Genomic DNA, 27,621 nt, shown 5'->3' with positions numbered 1-27,621 from the left:
TATATAAATATATTTTTATTATTGCTAACAACTAAATATTTTTGTATTTAAGCCCTGTTATACCATTTCAGTAAGGATAAAACCTACATGGTATTAAAGAACTCTTAATTTTGCATTGATTCTATGAGTTTAATCGTTAGAGTTGTTTTTAAGAAAATAAAAAAAAAATGTGAAATATTGATTTTATTAAGTAACAATTCCTGTTGGTCGATTTTATTGAAAGTGTTGCCATCACCTCTCAGGCATATACCTATGTTAAATAAGTAATTTCAGTTTTGTATGAATTTTTGTTTTTTAAACTAGTCTGTTCACATACATTCAGAAAATTTGTGAAACTTTGTTATCTGGACTCATGGGACAACAAAACTTGTATTTCTATTGAAAACTTTAATTCAAAATTTTGTACTTTCGCAATACTTTCCCTTAATGTATATGGGTAAGTGAATGTAAAAATCAATGCATCATTTTAGAGACTTGCGGAAGTAAGATAAAACTAAATATATACCCCAGGATGATCCTTGAATTTCGGCAATTTCAATTTTATTTTTAAGAATAGTGATTAAGGAACAGCCTGAACATTTAATATTAAGCCTTGAGTAATAGTTTTAATAATGTAAGTTAAAATATGAGGTGTATAAATTTTTTTTTCGGACTTATGGGGTATTACATCTTAAGTGACAATGTGTAAATAATTTTATAGGAAGATAGTCCGGGTGGCGGTCAATAAAGGTATCAAAATTGTAAAATAAAACTAATTATTTTAACCAAAGTTTTGTCCCACTTTGCAGGGTTTCATCAGGGCTGTCATCTTTGTTTCAATATGACGAAGCTCTACAAAGTGGGGTGAAACGTTGTTTAACAATAAATAGTTTTCTTTTACTATTTTAAGACCTTTATTGACCATCACCCGGACTATCTTCCTTCCTACAGTCTACTTCATACAGCCAACTATCTTCTTCCAATATAAATAATTTTGTTATTTATTGCATTATTTAACAAAATACAACCATTTAAAGAGCTTTCTTGAGATTAGATGATTGTGTATATTAGAAACATTTATATTTAACAAAACACTTTTATATTCAAGAAAAAATAAAAGAGGTTATTAATTTACTTTTTCATTTTATTTCCCCGTTTCTTTGCTTTATGATTTAATAAATTTGAAATTCTAGGAACATCATCTTCAACGGGCAATCGTCACTGGTCTAATCATCCCAACTCCAGAAGTCTCAATAATGGAAGATAGAGAAGCTTTTGAACGACTCTATCCAGCCAATTATAAACCACCTAGGCAACTGATTCACATGCAACGTAAGCAGATTATATAATGAATATTATGATATAATTTTTTTAAATTTAATTCATTTTTAGAATTTTTATTCATTTAATTAATTGTAGAAGTTTTTATGATTTAAACAAAAGTAATTTTATCAAGAATGATTGAACCCATATATACTGTCAGAAGCCAACTAACATTTGTGAAATCATATTTTCTTAGCTACATCGATAATTTATCTGAAAAAAAATTTTAGTTTGCAACATAAATCAAAGGAACACGGTGTTCTTGTATATCACTTTCAGTTATTGATAGAGCCTTTGGTTTTTGTTGTGAAATGAAAAAAGTATATGTTTGGTTTATATAGGACAACAAAAAATCTTGGTTCCTAATTCCTAATTGGTTAAATTATAAATAATGATGAATTAATAGTTATAAATGAGGAGAAGACGGTTGGGAGTGCGGTCGGGGAAGAACACTAATAAGTATATAAGCTTATTTACTAGTGCTAACGTTTCGGGCAGAATTTCAAATTTTCATCGGAGCTAAAATCAAAAAACAAGATAGCAACCAATGAATAAAAGGATATACAGAAGGATTAGTGTTGAAAGACATGTATAGTCTAAGTATTATATGAAGATTGAGGCTTTTTGAGAAAATTAATATTAAAATTAAGTAAGAGGAAAGAAAATATAATATAATAAAGAAAATTATTTAAAATAAGGTGGTGAAAAAAGTATAAAATAAATTGTATATGTAGGTCATTAAATATATAAGTAAAATAACATGATTAAGTAAATGAAATATTAATTATATAATCCAAAAGGAATAAATACACAAGAATATTTTAATCTGATAATAATAACTTAAGATTAAAGTAGGGGAGGAAAAAAAGAGAAAGAAAATGTTTGTAAACCATGAAGTATGTAATTAAAATTCTAGAACATAGAAATAAAATATGAGGTTAAGTAAGACAAAAGGAGTAAATAAGTTATCTTGTTGTTTGTTCTTAGCCCTGATAAAGATTTGAAATTATCGTCTTACGGTACTTTAGGAGGAGTAGGTGTCGATCATATAAGTGTATATTTCTTCTTCGGTGGGTGCTTTCGGTTCAGGCTCGTTCGTCGTGTTGATTTTGAGCCCTGTGCTAAACCCGGCTTTTTTTTCCCTACTAATTACTAATACTACTACTAATTTAATAAAGAAAATTATTTAAAATAAACGGATGAAAAAAGTGGAAAATAAAATGTATATGTAGGTCATTAAATATACAAGTAAAATAACATAATCAAGGAAATATAATATAAAGTTATATAATCCAAAAGTAATAAATAAATATGAATATTTTAATTTAATAAAAATAATTTAAGATTAAAGTTATGGGGAAAAAATAAAAAATAAAATATATGTAATCCATGAAATATGTAATACTAAAATGCAGAAATAAAGTATAAAGTTATGTAAGACAAAAGGAGTAATAATTTATCTTGTTTTTGTGCTTAGCCCTGATGAAGGTTTGAAATTCTGGCTGAAACTTTGGTTGGCACTAAAAAAATAAATTTTTACTTATTTGTGTACTTCACTAGCCGCACCCCAACCATTTCCTCATTTATAAATTATAAATAATTTGTTCTACAATTTAATTAAGTTTTTTTAAAAAAAAATGTATATGTTATTTATTTAAAATTATCATAAGTTCTTTATTTTATCTGCTTATTTTGTTATTAAATAAATAAATTAATCAAACCTTTTTTTTCAATTGAATAATGTACCTTACAAGTTTTGCTAGATATATCCATTTTATTAGTTGGGCATAATTTTCACGATAGAATAATCACTGTAATTAATCAAGCAATCAACTGAATAATTTTTTGACTGTAACTGAAACCTAAATAAAACCTAAAACCACATTTCTGTGATATGGGTTATCATGAAACCACCATGATAAGAAAACAATTTATGAGATATTGATATTTAAAAAGAAAATAATAGTAATTTTCTATATAATCAAATGATATACGTATACCTGTGAATTTTTCAGCATTTTCAATGGAAGAGGATGTTCCAGACTATGACATTGACTCTGAAGATGAAAAATGGCTTTCGAAACAAAAACTTGATATCACTCCTTTAAAAGTAAGCGAAATTATAAAATTTCTATTCTTTATGAGAGTTTTTATTTTAAATTTATCTTTTTCTAATAAATTATCATTTATACATAAATTTTTATTCTACATGCATTTATTAATATTTGATCACAAATCAGGGCAGAAAAATTTTTTTTTTCATATTACAACTATTTTCGAACTACATCATTTTGGAACTCCTTACCCATATGCTTCAGAAAGCTTCCTCCTTAACATCATTCAAACACCAATTATATAGGGTTTTTTTTTAAGCCCGATAGAACTTGAAATTGTAAAAAATAACACAAAAAATTAAATTGTAATCAAAATTTTTTTTTTATTCGAAAGAGCAATACGTGACATTAACATTTGAAAATGATTTCGGGCATATGGGCACCGCGGCTGTTCTTGACGAAGCGCATTCTGTAAAATTGTGTTCAGCGATGAGGCGCATTTTTGGCTTAACGGGTTTGTTAATAAGCAAAATTGCCGCATATGGTCGTGCGATTTGACACCTCTCGATTATTTCCTGTGGGGCTACGTGAAGTCACTGGTTTATGCTGATAAACCAGCAACAATTGACGCCTTGGAGGCCAGCATTGTTCGTGTTATTCGTGACATACGGCCAGCAGTGCTCGAAAAAGTGGCCCAAAATTGGACGTCCAGAATGCGCTTCGTCAAGAACAGCCGTGGTGCCCATATGCCCGAAATCATTTTCAAATGTTAATGTCACGTATTGATCTTTCGAATAAAAAAAAAATTTTGATTACAATTTAATTTTTTGTGTTATTTTTTACAATTTCAAGTTCTATCGGGCTTAAAAAAAAACCTATATATCCATCTCCTCGACTATCAATCTTCTATGAACTTGTAAATAATAAAAATAAGTACAAGCATGTATAATATCTTTTGTTCATATTTTATTTTATATTAATATTGTAATAGTTTTATTTAATTATGTTATTATGTTCAAAATAAGTTAAAACTTAAAGCTATTGAAACTGTTCTAAATTGTTATTCTTAGGGCACCAAGTGTCCCCGGAATAAAGATGGATTTTCATTTTACTTCAACAATTAAATTTTGATTCTATAGATCAAATGATAACCCTCATTTCATGATATTTAGTTTAACATGTTAACTTGTTAAATGGAGAAACATTTCCTTCTTTTATCAAGTTAAAACGATATCACATATAATATGCTTGATGTGTTAGGTTACTTGTTCGTAGTTTGTGTTTATATTGTTTTGGCTGTTTTTATAACTAATAAAGCAATGAATGACAATAATAATAATTTAATGACAGTTGTCAATTAGCTCATCTTGATTCTTTTCCTCAGTAGCCAGCCAAACTTTCACACAACTTCCACTTGTCACTTAATTTAGGCATGTTGTAATGAATTACTTTTAACAAAACTTAGAAGTAAACCATAACTTAAATTTTTCGAAGGAAAGGCTATAAAAAAACAAGTGGCTCAGAAAATCCGCTAGCTCTTAAGTATTTTACCATTTAACATGACTTTAAATAGGGCTACTCACAATCTTGTATTTATAACATTTAACATAGTAAAACATTTTACATTTAACACATCATGGAAACCCCTAATATAAAGTTATTTTTATATGTATTCATGTATTTTGATATACATTGTGTACCTATTTTAAAATAAAATAAAAAAATGTTAACTGTTGTCATGAACTGATCAACAGAACAAAGACTTAGTATTTAACATGGTAAAACATTTTACATGTAACACAACATTTGCAGACGGCCCTGTAATTGTACTTGCCTTTTATAAAACTAAACGTAAACGTGAGTCCCGTGCTCATGTACAAAAATGGAATAACCGCCTGTTGCATTGTTAATCCAACAATGTACGAATGTAAATGTAAATATTTTAACTAACGGCCAGTTACTGAGCCAGAGGTTGGTGTAATCTTGAAACTTTACCTATACAAGGACTTAAATTTTAGAGATTAAAATATATTACTATAAATATATATAATGTAATATATAAAATAATATATTAATGAATAACTCCAAACGTGCTACAGAACAGCTTGCAGGTTCTCTTTTTTGAAGCCGTCAAAAATATGTTCCTATTTAAAGCAAAAATGAGCTCTGTTTGACTATTACTTTCTTAAATATAGCTCTCTAAACATTGACCCTTTTCTCCTAAAAGTAAAAAATTACTTCATATTTTCTAGAATATCGTTTAAAAAAATTCCTTTTACAAGAACAACAATACAGGCTAAATTTGAAGCAAATTAATTAAATAAGCTTTCATTTCAGACTGTAACGGAATTTTCAAGTATAATAGTTTTCTTGTTAATGATGAAAAACCAAAAATGTTGACCTGATGAATTTGAGAGAAATATGTGAAAATAAACAAAAAAAATGTTGAAGTTGTTATTAATATTCTATTAAATTATAATGAACAGAATAAATATACAACTAGAACATGAATAAATGATAATATTCTAAAGAAGCCTCTACATATTTGCCAAACTATGGCAAAATCAAGTATGCACAAGTGTGAGGATGAGGTATTTGGATTGGCTAAGTCAAGTTGAATTGCGGATAATATAAATCAAATGTAATATCCAATAAAAGTCAAAATAAACACACAAGTGTGTGATTACCAATGTTTGTTGCTTCCTTTGTTTACCAAGCTTTTATACAAGTGTTGGATTTGCGGCAAGTAGCAAATGTGAAGATCCAGCGTAATTGATAATTTTTAAATTGTAATTAAATGTATATGAAATAAATTATTCACATTATTTACACCTTATTTGCTTTGTTTATTTATTTCATTGATAAAAATTCCATTAAAAAAATTAATGGCTATTACTTGAAAATTATATTTTTCTCAAATTCCACTTGTCAAACTTTTTGGCTAACCAGCATTTTTCAGAGTACCATTGAGTTTAAACATTCTTTCAATTTATTCTTTGGACTCCCTGGGGATGGTTTATTTATTTATTTTAGTAGGTGGACCTATCGATTTGTGTGTTTTTACTTATTTATTCATTAAATTATTTTATTTTTATTTTTACTTATGTATCCAATCTAGTATTTCTTTTAACCAACTTTTTATTATATTTTCCTTTCAATCTATGTATTAGTTTTGTTTTGGTAAAATGTATTTATTTGTTTGTTTTACTGTAAACTAATCTACTGCTGTGACTAGTATTTCTCTGGTTTGATCTCACACTGCCGTCTAATAGTGAATTTGTTTAGCGGGTCACTGGGGAGGATCTGAGAAGGGGGGAATTCGGGAGAGTAAATGTGTCGATCAAATAAAATAAAAATTGTGAAATGGAATGGTCAAGAAGGGAAAAGGAAAAAAAGGAATAAATTGAAATCTTTGTATTTGGTTTGTATACTGAAATTTGTAATTTTAAAAGAAAACTGTGGGGAAAAAGAAAAAAAAAATGTTTTCTGTTTATTTTATTATACCATGTAAAAATAAGTAATTTATATATGTCCGATCACGGATTGATAAGTATGCTGTATAATATAGCAACCCGATGTATTTGGGCAGCATGAATGAATAAAGCATTTCTCTCTCTCTCTCTAGATAATATATGATAAATGGTGAGTGGGTAGCTCATTGGTAAGGCACTGTACTACTAACTCCATGGACCTGGGTTCAAATCTGACTGTGGCTGATAATTATTTTCTGTTTCACTGTAGCCGCGAGTCACTCCTATGGGTTCAGAAGCTCTCCGGGCTCCATTAAGCCTTTTAAAGTTAAACATGATTCTGACTAAATCACCTCCTTGCACAACCGTTAGTCTAGTAACAGTACTTCCTCACAAAGTGCCGCACCCCTAACCCTTCATTGGTTGTAGTGGTACAGATTTAGTTTGTATTGTAGCCGTGAGTCAGCTATGTGGGTTTGGAACCTCTCCCGGGGTTCACCCAGCCTCCTAAAGTAGGTATTCTTGACAGGATTAAAATCTTTTTTTTTTTTTTTTTTTTATACCACCTTCCTGGCCCTTTCTGACTTGAAGTAGGGTTATCTACAGATTACCTCCCTGTCCTAACCATGATGGGGGATCTTAAGTTTTATTTTATGGGACCAAGACAGAAATAAAAGTCACAACCCCCCCCCCCCCAGAGGGGATTCGAACCAGCCCCACTGCAGTCACTAGCCAGTCATAGTTTGAGCTTTAACTTGCTCGGCTACGAACTGGCCAAAAAAAAAAATCTGGTGGTCAAGTATGATTCTGACCAAATCACCTCCTTGCACAACCATTGGTTTAGTAGCAGTACTCCCTTACAAAGTACTGAGCCGTGGACCCTTCATGAGTTGTAGCGGTACGGATTTAATTTTTAATTTACAATTTAGTTTGACAGTTATTTATTAATAAGCCATTAATAAATAGTTGAAGGCTATTTTTTTTTTTTTTTCTTTTTTTCTACTACCCATAACATCTAATAAAATTTAGTTGGAATTTATTTTATGTTTATATCTTGTGGGTGAATATTTATGAGAATATTTCACTTATTAAGAGAAAGTTATGACAATTTTTGGAGAGATGCCCCTGGAAAGTAATTGTCTTGAAGAGCTTATTTTGGTTTTGAATTATAGTAAAATTTAAAATTAGAAAGAAACGGTCTGTTATTCTGTCAATGTTTTTTAGTAACATTTTGAAAAAAGTAGGCTAATTTAGCTTAAAGTCCGAAATATTGTTCTAGTTTCTACCAAAGCAAACTATGTTTCGTAATACCATTTTGTCCTTGATTAGTGATATGTAATAAATCAAAATTTGACATCTACAACTTAGATACAAACTTTGTGTTAGCCGGATTAATCTACAGTAAACTTTTTTTTTTAAATATCAATTAGAGGAACTCATTACAATTATATTGTTTCTTTTTGTCTGAAGTTTTTTGTTTTTTTTTATGTATAGTTTGAGGAAATGATGGACAGGCTCGAAAGTAATTGGACTCAAAACTTCGCCTCACAAAACAGAAAAGAGCTTCTCCTCAAAGATGATGACGAGCTCTCGATAGCTATCTTCGACTATTGGCTCAGTAAACGACTGGCTAAGGTTAGTTGCTTCAAATTGTTCATAATTTGTTTATCTTTCCCGATTCTCACAAATACTTTTGTATATGTTTATCCCAAGTTGATAGTATTTTATTTCATGATTATCATTTTAAAATTTATATTTACACGAAAACTTCATTATGCTGCTCAACAATTTCTCAATTATAACATTCAAAAAGTTTTTCTTTAATATTTTATATTTCTTTTTAATACAGCGTTGTTGTTTAATATAGAATTTTATTTGTATTATTGAATGGTTGCGACTATTTCTAGGGCATCTACTTTAATATTAATAAACCTGTTTTATTGCTTAGATTATACTTAATTTGGATGTTACTTTTTATGCTGTTCATTTCATTTTTTTTTAAAAATACTTTTAGTCTAGATCAGCATTCTCAAACTTTTTTTGCCACAGCGATCTTTTGGGCCAAAAACATTTCGTAGCACCCTTGTTGAACTAAAAACATTTCGTGGCACCTTAAACTTTCCGAAGAATAATAAAATGATATTACTCAATCTATCAAGTTATATTATATTTACAAAAAAATATAGAAACATAATGTGGCTTGGGGTAAAGTATGTCAACAAAATTTTTCTTAGGAAAAAACAAATTACATTCGTTTTTAGTGTTGTCTCAAACTGTTAAATACCATTTCTCAAGGAAATTGTAAATTAGATGTAGAATCAATCCATAGTTTGTATTTAAAAAAAAATTAATAAAGAATAACACTAGTATTAAAATAAAATAATATTATCTTTTCAATTAATACTATTACAAGTAAACTAAGATAATAAGAATTATATTGTTTAAAAAATCTCATGTAACCTCACAATTAATAGAAAATTATATGCAAGATTTTAAATTTATCCTTCTATTTTGTATGAATTCCTATTATTTATTTTTTAATACTTTTTCAGCAACCTCAGCCATTGGTACCTTGCGTCCGGACGGAAGCCAACTATAGGATATTGGGTGGCAGCGGTAATATCAACTCCGATAACAACCCTTATCTGGCTTTTCGTCGAAGGACGGAAAAAATGCAGACCAGAAAGAATCGTAAGAATGATGAAATGTCTTACGAGAAAATGGTCAAGCTGAGAAGAGATCTATCGAGGGCGTTACAACTCCTTGATCTAGTCAAGCGCAGGGAGTCGGCAAAAAAGGAGTTATTGAAGCTTTCTATACAGTTGTACGAAAAGAGGTACGTAAAGTAATTAATTCGCTTATTTATATTATATCATTGTTAGGAGTAGAAGTTCTTGTCTTAAATTAACTTGGCAAATGGGGATGTTTTAATGGTATACTATTAAAGTGTTGACAGTATGCTTACAAGTTATGTTTGTTGGTGATCTAACTTCAGTTCAAGCATGTTTTACAATATACTTGGATTCATTGAAAAGCAAAGAAAATGAAATAATGAATTAACAAAAAAAAAAAGGGGTAACTAATGTACATATAATTAATACATATTTCCTAATTTTAGATGAAAATTAGAAACTTCCAATAATATAAACTATATTCCAATAATATTAGCATGAATTCGGATTTCTGCAAGTTTAGATTACAGAGATTAAAGCATATTGTAATTTTATATCCAAGAAAGTATTAACTAAATTACTATTATAAGTAATTTCTATTTTCATTTTCACTAATATTTGTTTGATATTTTTGGTAAAACTGTCATTAGCTCATTTCCATCTTTCCCTTTTCTCTAACTTTTTTTTATCTAATTTTCTTATATACCTTATTTTAATATATTTATTTATAAATTTTATTATTTATAGGTATGAAGCTAATGACTTCTCCGGAAGCCTATTGAATGAAGTTTCAACTTTCAAAACAGTGAGGCCCGCTTTCGCTCCGATCTATTCGAACCAGTACAATTCTTCTACTCACAATCATCATGCTCCCTCATGGCCCCTCAAACCTCCTAAGGTACACTTCTATAGGTATCATTTAAATTTATCGTTAAAAGAAATTAGCCGTTGAATGCAAAAATGATGTAAGGTATTTATAAAAAAAATATTAACTTTTTTTTGTTAAAAGTGGCCAGTCTCAATCATATCCAACTTTTTAAAAACATTTGAGATTAATAATTAATTATTTTTTATGGAAATTAATTTTGAGATAATAGAATGACGTACACCACTGTTACTCTATACGGCTCTAACAGAGTGTGGACTGGTATGGAGAAGTAGAAAAAGTTAGTAACTATCAAACTCATCAGAAAGTCGAGGAATCTAATGAAAATATATTAATAGAAAAAATCTGTTGTTGTGTACACATCAGACAACTTTCACTTACTAAGCTACGTACGTACGTCCCCAAATTTTGTATAGATTTATGGGCTTGCTAGTTGAAGTTATCGCTATTTTCACCTTTGTTTTTCCTGTTAAAATTGGATTTTTCCATTTTTTTCCTTTAATTCTTCATAAAATTCTGTAATATTTTGTGTTTATCCATTGCTTATTATTGCTAAAATTGAGAATGTTTATTTTTATTTTTCAAATGAACAAAATTAAAGGGTATGTAGTGTAGAGGAAGATTTTTTAAAAATTCGTTATTTAAGCCCTGACAGATTATTCCGATGAGGATAAGACCTTCCTGATATTAAAGACCAATTCTTCATTGACATGACGTGTTTTGATCAAAACCGTTTGAGCCATTTTTAAGAAAATTGAAAAAAAAAATTCGAAAAATCGGTTCTATTAAGTGGTACTTCCGATCAATTGATTTTTCGAAAAAGTTACTGTCACATCCCTGGACTATAACTGCCTCAAAAATGTATTTTCAGTTTCATAAGACTTTTCGTTTTTGAGCTAAGCTGTTCACAGACACACAGATCACATTTTATGAGATTTGGGTTTTTTGAACTCGGGAGAACTTTAAATGAGGTATTTCTGTTGAAAACTCGAATTTGAAATTTTACACGGTCACAATCTTTTCCATTACTCTATATTCCATATATAAATATGTTAGTTAATAAAAATAAATTAAATTAGGCAGGCTCCTTAACAATTCTTTTATTTTATTATTTTTTTTTTTACGATATGGCTTCAAGTCTTGATTTATCTTCCTATAGCCTATGTTCTAAGCTTTATCTGTTCTCGACTCTCTGGATTTTGTGATTATCGATTTATTTATTATTTTTTCACTTAAGTAATATAATAGGGTTTAAATACCAAATTTTTGGAATTACTTTCTCTATTGTATCTATAGTTTAGTTTATTTGAAATAATTAACTCCCTCACATTTTGAATTGTAATAAAAAAAATTGGCAAAGATATAATATAAAAGAATTTGATGAATAGCTAAAGGGGAAATATTTTCCCGGGTAGTGACCAATTTGGACAAAATCCTCATTAAAACCTCTTTCTTGACCAGCTATCATATATTTGGTAATAATAAGTGCCAGCTTCATCAAAGGCAAGAAAGGCCTCTTCCACTACAGCTTTTGATCTCCAAATAATTTTTAATTTCTTTCGATTAAAAGATAAATTAATTTTTTCTCAAAATAGGATGGTGAATGAAGGTTGTAAGAAGTATGTATGTCATAAAGTGTTGTTTTGGGGGTTTCTGAGATGTCAGTTACATTTATTATATTATATGTGATAAATTTAATTTTTATTTATTGTTATTTGTTTCAGGAGGATCTCAATACTGTAAGAAAAGAAAAAAGACAGTACAAAAAAAGGAAACACAAAGGAGGGACGACTAGCACTGGCGGAGGCCCTTCCGCCAATAGTACTGCTGGTGGTGGCGGCGGCGCTGCATCTTCTGCCGAGGAAGATGTAGAAAGCCCCGTCTCTCCCCAATTAGCCTTTCCTTTCCATAGGACACCTTTGACCACGTATCATGCGGTAATTATTTTATTTTAATTTGAATACATTTAATTTGATTTTTTTTTTTTTTTTTTATACCAGATCGGCCTGGTGGGCCTTACATGGTTGATATAACTTATATTATGTATATTTTTTAACAGTCAATTGTGAGGGGGTATACTCATACAAATGACACCCCTAACTATATAAAATGTTCTTATTAAAAGAAAAAAATTAATAATAAAATAAATAGATAAGATTAATACTTCTTAATAAAAGAGGAAAGTAAAATTAGTAACAAAAAATAATGATAACTGAAGCAGTTAGCTGCTTCCCGTCCCCTTTACACGCCACTATCCCTGATGAAGACCTGAAACTCAGGTCGAAACGTCGGCATAAAATAAATAAATATTGTTTTGTTTATTTATGTTGTCCTTTGCTGACCGCACCCCCCGATAAACTTCTTCAAGAAAAAATAATGATATTGGTGCACTTAAATAAAACAAACAATTGTCTTCTAATAGTAAAAAGAAACAAGTTAATTTGAAAAAGGGAAGAGAGAAGAAAAGAAAAATATAAATAAAATGAATAATAATAATAAGTAAATAGAGATAGTGTGACTATGAATTAATTTTATATTTATTAAAAATTTATAAAAGAATGTCCTGCAGCAGTCTGGACTTCAGTCTTTGGGTTGAGGTTGGGTTTCCCAGGTTGTAGGTCACTGCTACTTTAACTGTCGGCAACTGGGAGTGGAACTTCATGAACCGTTTTTTGATATAATCCTCTATTGACTCCATTTGTAATTCGCGATGTAATTGGCTTTTTCTAATGAACCAAGGAGCATTAACTGCGATTCTTAGGACTTTATTTTGAAAAAGATTGTAGTTTTTTTCCATTTCGTGAGGGATGCCCCTCCCCAGACTTCACAGCCGTACATCAGCAGTGGCCTGAGGATTGTTTTAAATATAAGAACAGTTGTTTCTGGTTTTAGTTTGGAATTTCTTTAATTTGGTTCGATATTGGAATAAAAATTTTAAAATAAAGATAGAATTATAACATTATCTCTCAAATTTATTTATTATTCTATTCTAAGGGAATACTGTACTTGCTCCTGTTTTTATCCTTTTAAATGCGTTTCGATGTCAGATTTATTTAAATAGTTAAAACAAAAATACACCTGTCATTTCAGAATTTGTCCTAGGGCTGGCATGGGATAATTCTTAATAATCGATGTTTTACTGTATTATTGGAAGATCGTTGATTGACCATACGTAATAAATAAAAGGAAGAAAGCCAGAGTGGGTTAAAAAGTAATTGAAATAGTAAAAAAAAATATTATGAACCAACATTTTGCTCAACTTTGCAGGGCTTCATCAGGGCCAAAAAAATATGCGAAGAACTAAAGATATCTAAAAGAGTAAAAAAATAAGATAATGTAAAATAAAAGTGAACTGAGAGAGGGCTAAAAAAGATATAAAATTTTGTGAAAAGTAGAAATGAATAAAGAATACAAAAAGTATTAGACAGAGATTTGGGCCACTCTTAGCTCAGTGGTTAAGACACAGTCTTACCAATTTGATGTCTATTGGCGGTGCCGGTTCAAATCCGACCTGTGGCGTTGACTTTTTTTATTGAGTGGTGATCCCACAAAATGAAAAACTTTGACCCCCAACCATGGTTAGGCAGTATATGTGGCTTCAAAGGGAGTCTTACCCAAAAAACCAGTATTAGACATATATATTATTGTTCTTAATATTCTTAATTGTTCTTTATTATATCATTTGATTATAATTCTTCTGTATTATATAAATTTATAACGCCTTTGTAAAAGTATATTTTATTTTTTTAAAAAATGTTTTATCTAATTATATATTTATGTATATCTAATATAATAATGTATATTTAATATCTATTTATATTTAATATTTACTTTTATATTTTCTAATATTATCTTACTTAAATGTTATTTTATATCTTGTTTCATTTACTTTCAAATTTAATTCTCATTATTCAACCGTGAGATTCCTCCACTCACGTGCCCTGTTGATAATTTCCATCTGCTTCAAGCCATTCTTTAGCTCTCCTTCACATCAAAAGGTGCATGTCCTATTTCGTCCTCCATTTTCTTCTTTTCTTGACCTTTGTTTTATTCCTATCCCCTTTTTCTGTCTTTTAGTGTGTGTTATATTTGTTTTATATTTCTCTTTTATTTATATATTTTTTTGTTTATTTATATTTTTTGCTGTACATATTATTTTTATTTTCTTTAATTTGTTTATTTTTATATAATTTTTCACATATTGATACATCTTTTTTAGCCCCACTTTAGTTTACTTCTAATTCGTGTTATCTTATTCCCTTATTCTCTTAACACGTTGACTGCCACAGTACTTTTCATGATTTCAGTCTAGGAAGCCAATTTAAGTTTGGTCAGTTTAGCTAAGTAAGCAAACTACGAGTTATCTCGTAGGTTGGTGTCATAGGCAACAAGTTGGAAGTCAACGTGTTAACATATTTTTTGTTGTTTGTATCTCATTTAGGCCTGATGAAGCCGTGGGGGGAAGCTTCTATTCACAATAAATAGTTTTTTTTTTATTATTTTGAGTTATTGTTGGCTGCACCTTTTCATGCATCTTTCTTTTATTTTTTGCTGTATTATGTTTTTTTTTCGATTATGTAATTTATTTCAATTTATTTTTAAAATTTAGGCAGTAAAAGGTGGAGGTATTGGAAACTGGAATTGGACTAGTCCCGAAGAAGGTGGAGCCGGAGAGGAGCGCTACAGGTTTAGTTTAGCAACTTTATCGTTACCTAAGCCTACGTGTGTCGGTCTTGTCAGGCGACGTGTCGGCAGAGGCGGCAGGTAACCATTTCATTAGTCATCTCTAATATTATTGCTTCTAATATAAAGAAACATCTTCACGGTTAGTTAGAATGAAAGTAGAATCCAAGGTGGATATTTGTATTGTAAGTTTAGGATAGATAGGCTGTTTTGTTTAAAAATGAAAGTATCCATTTAAAGAATTACTAGCGCCATCAAGGGGCCCTTTGAGAAGCTAATTCCTCAGCGACCTCTATGGGCTGCCAAGATAGCCAAATGGATTCAGGACAATTTATCAGTGGAAAATTCACACCAACATGAATGAATCAATCCCTCGGAAGCTATTGATATATGAAGGAGGAGGGCATTGAAATGAATATATGTTAATTAAATCTAAAATTAATAAATTAAATAATACTGTTAATATGATATTAGTATAAATATGTGTATTTTAAATATTATTTTTGACCCTTTATGTTTCCATAATCTCCATGTACCAATCTTTTCAGAAAGAACTTGAGATGTTAAAAGAATTTTTCCTTTTTTTTTAGTCAAGGAGTTGCTCAATTAATTGCATAATTTCTTGTCTACAGTTCAAGAAACTGTTTGTCTTGGTCCTTATTTGTTTTTAAACTTATAATTTACCACCATTATCCTGTGGAGAATACACCATTATAATATAAGATATTATTATATGGTCTATAACCTGGTTGAATCAAACTTATCTTCTCTAATCTCAACATGAATTTCTGTCGACCGCTGCTGGATTCAATCAGTTGATGTATTCCAAAGATGGAATTAGTGTCGAGTTTTGAATCCTCACATTTTACACTTCTCTACTTTCAGATTTTTCTTCTCATCATTTTGGTTCTTAAGGATTAGAAGCAGTTATTTATTTTTACCTATTGTATATCATGAGGTCTTTCTTTGATCCTCAATCTTGCCTTCCTCCTTAAAAATAACTTTGATGTTTCATTTCTAAATTGATTTGTCTCATAACTCAAGAAGAAAACTTGTCTCTCAATGTTGACCCATTATTGGTTCATTTGTTCAATTATTGGAAAATGAAGAATATAAGATGGTAAATAGAAATTAAGATTGTTTCCACTTTATGTTATGTTATGTGTGTGTGTTATATTTATTTAATTACAATTTGAATTGTTTTTATTTTATTTATTTTTTTTTTTTTTATAGAGTTATCCTTGACCGGGCTGGACCCTCAATGGATGACTATTGGTCTTCGCTAGACTTCAAAATTCAAGATAGCGCCAGCCGACCTAAACCTCCAATACCGTGTGTACTTTTTTAATCTCAAATCGATGAAAGTATATTATGCACTATTTACTGATTCGGTTTGGTAAAACAAAATGGATCCTGCTGCATGTAAACAATACTAATTAGATAATGTGTTAATGTTGTTACAATAATTATCTGAAGAAAGCTTTTACAGTTGGAATTATTATTCTTTACTGAATCTGATAAAGGTCAGCCTAAAATCATGATTTTAATAATTATTTACGGATTGAATTATATTCAATTTTTTTCTAAGATTTCTTAGTTTATATATTTTGATTATAAGTAATTCATGTGTAACATTAAGTGTTTCATGAACATAATATGAATATATTTTAACCCTGTGCACTCGGCACCATTCCGTGTTACCTACCAGCAACTTGACACCACTTTTTTGTTAAAGCATACACCATGGAATCATGATATTATATAGTACAACTTTAGAACCAGTTAAGGCATTCTTCTACATATTGCTCAATAGATTAGAGAAGCGTATTGTCCCTCGTGAATACACTTCGCATACCTCTTTTGACGTAAAAACGGTTGATTTATTTATCATGCATGTTTTTATCATATTTTGATCTATTTTTTGTGCCATTTTAATAGAAAATTAATTGTAAATTATGTGTCTCTTATGGCAGTGGAAGAGGGGACTACCGAGTGATATGCTAGACTTACGTTGTCCCCTCAGAGTGGGCAACCGAGTGCAAAGGGTTAATAATAATTATAGTGTAGTTATATTCAAAAAGCATTTATGTACAAGTGTTATTTTCTTAAAAAGGAGCAGTTTTAAGTTTTGTATTAAAATGTTCTAGTTCTCTAATCGAGTTTAAAAAAAAAAAGAGGATGTTATTCTGAATACTTCAATTGAAATTTAATGCACATCCAAAAAATACATATTTAATTTATATTCTAAGTACATATGAAAGAAGCTGTATCATCTTTCTGCTCTGTATTTCTACGGATTGGTAGTTGATTTAAAAAGTAAAAGAAAGCTAGTTTTCTCACATGTCAAATAAACATCAATGTATTAAAATAAACAAAAAAATATATTGTATCATAATTTATTTTCTGTAAAAATTCAGACAAGCCATTACTTGTTATTTCTACAATTTATCTTCAGTTGAACATCATATTCTAAATTTTAACACTTCAAATCAAGGATCAATCCATAATAAATGGATAAAAAATCCATCTTTTTCATATAAGTTGATGCAAATTGTTTGGAAATTTATACTCCAGCCGAATTTCGTCTAATCATTCGGGCTGATCGATAGGTTAGTTGGCGTTTTGAACAGTTAAGAAGCCTATGAAAAAAAATGACGAAAAAGCAAAACCTTGTAATCTCGAAAAATACAGCTTTGTTCATGAAAATCTGAAAAACAATGAAAGATAGGCAGATAACAGCAGTACTCTGGATACTCTCATTTACAAATCGTTTGGAAATTTATATCCCAGCCGAAGTTCGTCAAACCCTTCAGGCTGATTGAATCGATAGGTTAGTTGGTGTTTTGATCAGTTAAGAAGCCTCTGAAAAAAAAAATGATGAAAAAGCAAAACCTTGTAATGACAAAAAATACAGCTTTGTCCATGAATTTCTGAAAAAAAATTAAAGATAGGCAGATAACAGCAGTACTCTAGATATTCTCATTTTCATCTTGATATCTTATTACATCTGTTACGGTAATAAGGATGAGCATTTTTGAGTATGATGATAAAAGAACAGGAAATGCCTTCTATTAAAACTTGAACTGGGGAAGATCATGCCTGAAGAGAACATTCATGAAATATTAATGGATTTAACTCATTTACAAAAAAAAAAAAATTCTCATTTCTCTCCCTTTTTGTGAGAATATTTTATATTCTGATGCCATTTAATGTATTTTTTCTACTCTATAATTAAATTGGACTAGAACTTTTTCTTTTCTAATGTTTAAATGTTAAAATAATTAATATCAAAAATTCTTTCCTTTTTGTAGTACTTAAAATAAACTCCTAGTTATAGAAAGTTAGATTAAGAACATTAGCTACACTTATATTTTTATTATATGCTGAAATGCTCTGGGTCGAGGTAAAAAAAAAAAAATAAAAAGAAATATTTTTAACTATTTATAACAGTCAACATTTCAATGCACCCTGATGAAGATTGGCTAAGTGGGCCGAAACATTTATTAGTGGATATTTGAAACTATTACTTGTTTTTCTTTACTTCAACCCAGACCATCTTTCATAATTCACATACAGTCAACCATCTATTTATGATAACTATTTTTTTTTTTACTTTAATTGAAATATATATATATTTTTATTAGTAATTATTCATAATACATTTTTGGAAGATTTATTTTTATGCATTTATTAGATGTGACAAGTATGATGAAATAAACCTCGAAACTAGGAATATATAGGAAATGCATTAAAAATAAACCAATATTAGAAAGATTACCTTTCACAATTAATTCATATTTTTTTTATTTGTTTAAGTTTGATTTTTTTTTCTATTATTATTATTTTGTGTAAATTTTCAGCATGCTAAAATGGCATGCATATTAATTGTTAGTCTCTTTTACTTTGACTAATAGTTTGCTAAGAAATGTAGAAAGTCAGCTTCGTGGTCTGAGTGTGATTGTAAAAATTATATTTTATAATTTGTATCAAATGGAAGTTTCTATTAATATATTTCTAATTTTATTGTTTAGATGCTCGCGGTACTATAAACCTAAACCACCTTGCGATCCTTCTCCTGTTGTTAAGGAAGAGGAGGACGATTTGAAGTCGGGATCTATCTGCTTAACTGTTGAATCACTAACTGATTGTGAATCCACAACGGTAGAATTGGATCTCGGCGAGCTGTTTCCAGATTTGGAAATACCAACGGCGGGATCGACGTCTAACATGATCATCGACCCTCCGTCTGAAACGGGATCTTCGAGGTTTTTGTTAGATCCTGTCGCAGCGATAGCAGAAAGGTTACAACCACCTCCACCCGTTACTACTCAAAACGGACCTACTAATCACAGCGATTGTAGGTTCTATTTTATTTATATCTAATATAATAAATGTAAGGTTACCGGCAGTTCTTGTGCTTGTCAAATTATATTCTTTTTGTTATAAATTTGTTTTTAAACAACTTTTTATTAATTTTAATTTAAAGGATATCATCTCTTACATTTTATTCAGTTAAAAATTGGTTTTTAAATATTTTTTTATTAATTTTCATTATAAGAAATATCGGGGTCAGCGGTAGCAGCGTGGTAACGAGCCAGTCTACCAACCCAGAGGTTGTCAGATTGAATCCCGGGCCTACCCGGGCTTTTTTTAAGCACAAAATAATGCAAAACTCACTCACAACCTCCCCAGACATTTGTGAGGCCCGTTAGCCAATGGGTGGCACTCACAAAAACATAAGCGTGGGAGTGACAAACCTACCCTATGAAAAAACCACGTCAAGCAACGCACGATGTATTTCCTAATACATCAGGCTAGGACTTAGACCTCCATGGTCTGTTTCCATATAATAATAACAATAAATAAGAAGTACCATCTCTTCAGACCTCGACAAAAATACATCTGACAGCTTATCACTGCATAATGCATAATTTTACTGATTTTTGTTTAACCCTTTTAATGCCCGAGTCAGATATATTGGCCTTTGCTGCAATGGCGAAAAGTGCTAGCGCCGATATATCTTCTTGTACCTTGTAGCACTATTCACATTGCTAGAGAACTCTATCTCAAAATAAATTCATAATACATTATTATTGGTCTAATTTCATTACGAAAGAGTTTTCAAAATTGGTTTTTCAACAACAATATAAAACAATAAATGAAAATGTGACTTATCATTTATAGATACTAGCACTTAATCCATCTGATGCTTATCAGGTACCTTGGAGTTATTCTTTATTTTTATTACACAATATTATTTATTTTGTTACAAAATATATTAGAAATGCTAAGTATATATTTTTTATTAAATGGTCTATATAAAGTTATGATGACAAGATGACTTTCGTATTTATTTGTTCGAATATAATTAAAACCGATCTAATTCTTATGGAATGTCAGACTGGTGTAACTCATAAAGTAAAGAATTACTGTTGAAGTTTAAAGTTACTCCCAATTTTACTCATAACAGGTGTATTCGTGATGTTTTAAATTTAATATATTTTATCATGTTAAATGTTATAAGTATAGGATTGTGAGCAGCCCTATTTAAAGTTATGTTAAATGTTAAATGCATGAGAGCTCCTAGAGGATTTTATGACCAACTTATTTTATAACCTTTTCTTCCAAAACTTCTTGTTATTGTTTACTTATGAATTTTGATTAAAGTAATTTATTAAAACACGCCTAAACTGAGTGAAAAGTGAAAGTTTGGCTAATGAGTGCCTCGTTGACCTTCGGACTTGTGAGGAAGAGAATCAAGATGAGCTAATTGACAACTGTCATTACTTTATTATTATTGTCATCCAATGCTTTATTAGTTATAAAAACATCCAAAGCAATACTTACTACAATACTTTATCATCAATTTTTTCTGAAAATGGAATTGTGCTAAAAGTGAAATAAGGAACATTATATTATAAAATGTACAAGTAAAAATAATTTAATAATATATATAGAAAATTTTTATTTGTTAAATAAATGAATAATAACCATGACCTTGTAATGGTAAGGATCCTGAAACATTTTAGGCAATAAATATGTGATTTTATCAATAAATATATTAAGAAGAAATATATCACTCAAATATCTATAAAATATAAAGATTTCTATAATAAGTTAAATCAAGAACTATTAGTAGTTATCATATATAATAATTTACTTGAATTTTTAGTCAAAAAGAGGAATGTTAATATATATACTGCCAATTTATAAATTATTTTCAAAAACCTAATTTTCACATTATCACGTTTTTTAATAAAAACGAAACTGTTCATGCCTGTATTATTTATTATGAAGAAACTACCAAAGTTTACTTTTATTTTAATATGAACTTATATTTATGTCATAACATATTTTTATTATATAAATCATGTTTTTGAATAAAACAATATTGGATAAAATATTGCACATAGAAATGTCAAAAAACTTCAAATTTTTGGTTGTCTGCACGTGTCTTTCCAATTACTAAGACCATTTAATTTATTTTTTCTCATTAATACGATCATACTCGACTTCACAAAGAATGCTTTGAAAAATCTAACTATACTTGTAATTATGTTAATAATGTTTTGTCTCTTTATTACATAAATTGACTATATATATTTTAATAGATGGTGGTAGTGGGATTTGGAATAGCAGCGGCTGTAAATGGAGCAATAGCGTCGCGGGTAATGGGACGGCGAACAGCTCACCGGTCCATCTGAATACCAAGTATGCATCGAGGACATCGACAACGACGCAGCTCAACAGGTATGTTATAGTTTCATTTAATTTTATTTTTTCTTATTAAAATTAACATGGCCTTCAATTTACTGCAGCTGATCCGATAATATTAAAAACACATCACTTCACCTAAATATGTCACGATAATTTTTAAACTGAATAAATAATATAGACAAAATATTATGTCAGGAAGACAGGAGAGAGAGAAAGAAATACTTTATTCATTTATGCTGCCCAAATACATCGGGTTACTACATTACACAGCATACTGATCAATCCGCGACTGGACAAATATATGTTAGATATTTTTACATGATGTAATATAATAGAAAGATAACATTTTTTTTTTTGTTTTTCCAGTTTTCTTTTACAATTAATACCACTCTACAAACTAACTACAAGTTTTTCGATATATTCCTTTTTTTTCTTTCCCTTCTATCTCACAACCCCATTTGATCAACAAATTCCCCTATATAACAAATATTAAAATATTTAAAATAATAAAGTAATAACTAAAACAACAAATAAGATATGCGATGCATGCATGCCATCCCACTTCTGGATAAACTCCCATACTCATCGATTTCCATGCATGTGGTGGTGGTTGATTCCCAGGGAGTCCAGTATTATATTCTCTGTCATCCTAGCCACGTCCTGGACATCGACCCCGAGCTCCTCCATGAAGCTCCTAGTTGTGCTGGGAATCGTTCCACGGGCTCCGAACCAGAGGCCTCTCACGTTGAAGTCTCGTTCTCCGAAGCCCTCACGGGACTTCTCCTTGAGGAAAGGGATACATTTATCGTAGATTTCCTTTTCCCTATCTACCTTATTTGCCTGGTCAAGGTCGTTATTTTCATATCTCATGGTGGGATCCAGAATGTTGGCCGACTTCCCTTTCTTAGGGAATGCAACAATATCCGCATATCTTGTGGATCTATCCGTATCTACGCAGTAGACCTCGTCAAAGTAGGCAAAATCTTTAGGAGCTTCATTAACTCGTATTTCACTCTATGATGTCAGCGTGTTATGAGGAGGTGGTTGTTGGGGCATTTCCCCAGCATATGTGTGCACTGTTGCATTTGCGACAGAGGGACCCTAACTTCTCTATCCTGTCCGCTGACACCTGGGACTCCACGTAGGGGTGCTTAGTTTATATTCAATTTCAGGGCATTGGACCATTCAGAGCCCGTAAGTATTTGTTTATCGTATATAAACTTATTTGGTCTCGGGGTCTCTTTGAAATGGTGTACTCCAATGCAAAATTTAGTGAATTTAATTTTTAGTGAACCAGGAGTCATAGTGTGGCTGATCAGAGGAGGAGTTGCCCACTTTTTTTTAAGCGTCTATTAGGGAACTAGCTGATTGAATACTGTCCATCATTCATTATAAGAAATTATTTTTAGCCTATAACTATTTTAAAATTAATTTACTTTGAGAAATCAACATCTTTACCCTGATAATATAGGTTAATTTTTTTTCCGTTATTTTCTCATGAAATGAGGGGTTGACATATATTCGGATTTGATGTAGAGACATTTTAGTTCGATGGAACTTCTAAACCACATTTAAACTGGGAGCCTTTTAATTCACCCTTTAACTTGAGGCTTTTAAGCTACTTCATAGTTTACTGTATTTATTAGTGTCACAATAGGAGACTTAATACAGTTTATTTTATTGATAGAAGATAACTCGATCACTTCTTACTGAACATTTTTCTGAGAAAGAAAATGCAATTAAAAAATTACTATCTTTACCCTTCTAATGTTTTGCCTGCAATTTTCTCTCATGAAATGACGGATTGGCCTCTATTCAAGGTCAAGTTATATTCAGATTCGTTACAGAAAAATTTGAGTTTGAATGGGGTTTTTAAACCACACATAATGGTGGGAAGGGGGAGGCTTTTAAACCACAGATAAATGGGGGAATAGGGCTTTTAAACCACAGTTGAACTTGTGGGCATATTAACAACAATTAAATAAATTTCATTGTTTATTTAATTTTTTACTTTCGTGATGGGCGACTTAATACAGTTTATTTTAATAATAAATTATAACTGAATCACTTATCGCAAATTTTGGTGAGAGAAAATGTAATATAAATATTTTTCTAAACATGATCAGAAATGATGCATAAGTTCAAGACAAATTGTATGTTAAAGCTGAGAGTTGAGAAATGAAATGATATGTTTTAGCTAAGGATTGAGAATGATTTTAGAATGCCTAATGTAATTCGTAATTTTAATTAGAAACAAAAAGAAAGAAAGGAAATGATGAAGTAGATATATTGTATGTTTGTTATGTATAATTATACATGATGCAATAACAAATAAAGTTGGTTCAACTTTAATCTGAACTATGAAACAAATAAAAAAAATAAAAAAATCAAACAGGTTTGTTTTCAAACTTCGCTTCAATGCTTTATTTCATATATTTTTTAAATATCATTCTACTATTTGAAAAACAAATGAATTAGAAAACTTCGTCTCAAGAAAAGGGACAAATATCAGTAATTTTCTTTTAAAGTTTGAAAACTCAATTCTACTAAATCAATTTAAATGATGTCCTTGCTAACTTAATTTCTAAGCTTCATCGTAATATTTCTAAGATATTATGATTCTGTTTATCTATGTACTACCTAATTTAAGAATGTTTGTTTATGTTTTAAATAAGTATATTAAATTTATATATAGGTTTCTTGATCAGAGAAACCAAAAAATACACTAGACTTTACATTAATGTCCATTCATTAAAAACCAACCAACCACAAAAAAATATGATTTTTCTCTCCCTCTCTGCCCGATACCTCCCGCGCATTCACTGCCATCACCAATTCTTCTGTCTCGTCTATTACACTGACGTTTGTATATTTTGAAAATATGTTTTGTAAAGTAGTTATTAATTTTATTATATCTTTGTCTTGATTTTGAAAATTGAAGTTAAAATTATCTCTTAATGATGATAAATAAATTTTTAAGTGAATATATATTTATTTTATCAAAACAATTCAATACAATTTTCCTAGCGGGGCTTTATAAGGCAAGCATGGATGCCAGTCTTAAAAAAATTCTGATCTTTAGAATCAATTAATTCAGATATTGAATTTTTTAGGCCGTCTTCGATTTTATACTTTTTAAAATGAAAGGCGGTTGGCGAAAGATCCAGTAAATAGGCTGAGTACTGCAAAACTTTATATTTCAATTACTTTTCATTTCGCAATTGTTCTGTGCAATGTATGTGGCGGAGCATATCATGGAGAAGTAGTGGGCCATATCAATTAATGAGTGTTGGGCTTATAATGGGTGGTATGTTTTGTAGTGAAAAATCAATAGACTAAAATTTTTTCAAACCAATGCTAAACTTTTCGATCTTTAATAGTATTCTCCCCAAATGCCTGGTTTATATTGTGTGCAGCTTTTGCAGCATTATTACCAAGTTTATACTTATACAATAAATTACACCAATATCGGTGGAAATCATATCGGTACAAAATTCAAAACAAATAACAAAAAAGGAACAAATAACACTTATAAGAAAATCATCTTAGCTGAAATGTGACTCTGGCGGTGGACAGTACAACTATAAATGAGGTTATGCCAAAAGCAAAAGCATAATCAAAACAGGAAGATAAATATTTGCATGTAAAAAAAAAAATACATTTCATATATACCAACCTAATAATTTTACAGAGCTTATTGCATTATTTGACTTCTGTTTATCCAGTTGAACAACTACTGGAGGTAATCATTTTATTGCTTTTATTTATTAAGTTTAGTAAGCCTTGATCACAATAACAGTGGATCTAGAATCAATTTCAATCTCAATATTTAAATTATTTGTGTCTTATCTTTATTGGAATTTACTAATGTATGTAATAATACTTTAAGTAAATTTGATGTAAGTTACTATGGAGTGATACAGGCGTATAGAGAATCTATCCATTGGTAGCACTCTGATGACGTTTTTACATTAGCAGGTTTCATATGGGCAGGGCTAGATCTGTTACATATGGAACATTTAGGTTTTTATATATGATTTTATTTGTGACAAAGTAAGGAGCATTGAGGATTTTATGAAGGATTTTGGATTGTAAGGACTGGATTTGAAGGTTTAGTGGAACCTCAAAGCTCAACCCTCTATGTCCAGATAGGCCTTATTGTAGTCTTGTAGATCTGTCTTTTATAATGGATTGGAAGTTTAGACCGTTTGTCTAGTAAGTGCTGTAATAGTCTGAATCGACATGCAGTTTCCTGTCTTTTATGAGTCTCTTGATTGTTTTGAACTGAATGCTCATTCCTATTAATTTCTTGATTAGTCTTTATGCTAAATCGCTGTTCGTTATCAACAATGATAAACTCTAAAAGATTTATCATTTATTTTCTGTTGGATTCATCTTTTATTAATTTGAATTTTTTCATTGCATCTAACCCTAATAATAATTAATCTTGATTCCTATTATGTCGTCATAATCATAATCCTGTTTTGTCAAATTAACTTCAGTTTTGGTCGACAAGTTTTTGTTAAGAACTAAATAAAATGTTGGTAAAATTTTTAAAACTTTCCAATTTTAGCTGGATTAATCCAATAAAAGTTGGATTTATTTATGGGATGACTATGGTCATTCTTGCCTTGAGAATCCAGAAATAGTTGTCGTTAAAAAGAAAGACATTGAGAAAATGGCGAACTTAAAAAAAAAAAAAAAAAAAAAATATTTATTTATCAATGGTTCATTCATAAATAAGATTCGTATCCATGGTAATTGTAGCTATTTGTTTGAGCTATAGCTAATTTTTGCCCATCTCTGTTTTGAGGTCCCCTTAGTCAAAATAACGAAGTTTCACAAAATGGTCTGTGTATATGTGATCAGCCTAGCTCAAAAACGGAAAGTTGTATCAAAATGAAATCACATATTTTAAAAATTATATGAGTAATTAGATGTTCTTTAATATCAGATCGGCTTCATCCTCATTGAAATGGCTGAAATAGGGATTTTTTTTTTTTTAAATCTTCCTATAAGTATCTATAAATTTTGTTTGTTTTGAATAATCAACTATCGCACATTGTTAGCACTAATAAAAAATGGATAGATATAATCTTTGGGGAGCGCGGTAGCCATGGGGTAATGTGCGTGGTTACTAACTCTTAAGGACCTGAGTTCGAATCCGGCTGGGCAGAAAATTGTTTTTCAAGGACCTTTCAATCCTCATTGAAATAGTCTGATAGGGCTTTATTAAGGAATTATTAAAAAATCTTCATGAAACCACGTACCTTTAATTTTGTTTGCTTGAAAAACATAAACAGTTCTCATTGTTCGCAATAATAAACAATGGATAAATACAAAATATTAAAGAATTTAGTGAATAAAAAAAGGAGGAAAAAAGGAAAAGTAGAAATTTCCGATTCCAACGGGAAACGTCGAGACTGCCTGAATTTTCCTCATCGCGTTATAGCTTTGTTATCTTTTGTTTAACTGTTTTATTCTTGGCTGGAACAAATTTTCATAGCAACATAAAAAAATTTTTATTTTTTTTTTAATATTTATTTATTGCTATTTACAACTGTACTTTATAATACATTTAGTAAATCTGATCTAAGGAACATAAAAATAAAAACAAATTTTTCATAATTTTCACCTTTCCTTATTTTTTTTCTTTCAAAAATCATAGAAATAGCATTAATTTGAACACAAACTCATCTATCTTCACAAAATTTGTATACGTATGTAGGGTGATAAGTAGGGATAGGATTTTTATGTGCTAAAAAATCTGAAATATGTACATAAATATGTGTTAATAAATTGTCAAATATTTAAAAAATATGTATTTATAAATTATA

The 27,621-nt window shown here is 29.8% G+C and overlaps 1 protein-coding gene across 2 annotated transcripts in view; it reads left to right on the top strand.

Annotated features, from left to right (window-relative positions):
* The window catches only part of E(Pc) (Enhancer of Polycomb), a 44,030-nt gene that overhangs the window by 12,584 nt on the left and 3,825 nt on the right, over positions 1–27,621 (top strand). For both annotated transcript variants that reach the window (XM_067052809.1, XM_014417897.3), the window contains exons 2-11: positions 1,173–1,311; positions 3,318–3,412; positions 8,321–8,461; positions 9,379–9,662; positions 10,246–10,396; positions 12,109–12,321; positions 14,994–15,148; positions 16,301–16,399; positions 19,099–19,424; positions 21,679–21,817. In XM_067052809.1, the coding sequence (XP_066908910.1) occupies positions 1,236–1,311; positions 3,318–3,412; positions 8,321–8,461; positions 9,379–9,662; positions 10,246–10,396; positions 12,109–12,321; positions 14,994–15,148; positions 16,301–16,399; positions 19,099–19,424; positions 21,679–21,817 (1,679 nt within the window). In that variant the 5' untranslated portion in view covers positions 1,173–1,235. The remainder of the gene's footprint in view (positions 1–1,172; positions 1,312–3,317; positions 3,413–8,320; positions 8,462–9,378; positions 9,663–10,245; positions 10,397–12,108; positions 12,322–14,993; positions 15,149–16,300; positions 16,400–19,098; positions 19,425–21,678; positions 21,818–27,621) is intronic.

Source organism: Halyomorpha halys, unplaced genomic scaffold, assembly GCF_000696795.3.
Source record: "Halyomorpha halys isolate HHAL.00 unplaced genomic scaffold, Hhal_1.1 Scaffold171.1, whole genome shotgun sequence".
In the NCBI taxonomy this organism is placed as follows: Eukaryota; Metazoa; Arthropoda; class Insecta; order Hemiptera; family Pentatomidae; genus Halyomorpha; species Halyomorpha halys.
The sequence above is the reverse complement of the archived record's forward strand: the minus strand, read 5'-3'. Positions and strand labels throughout refer to the sequence as shown.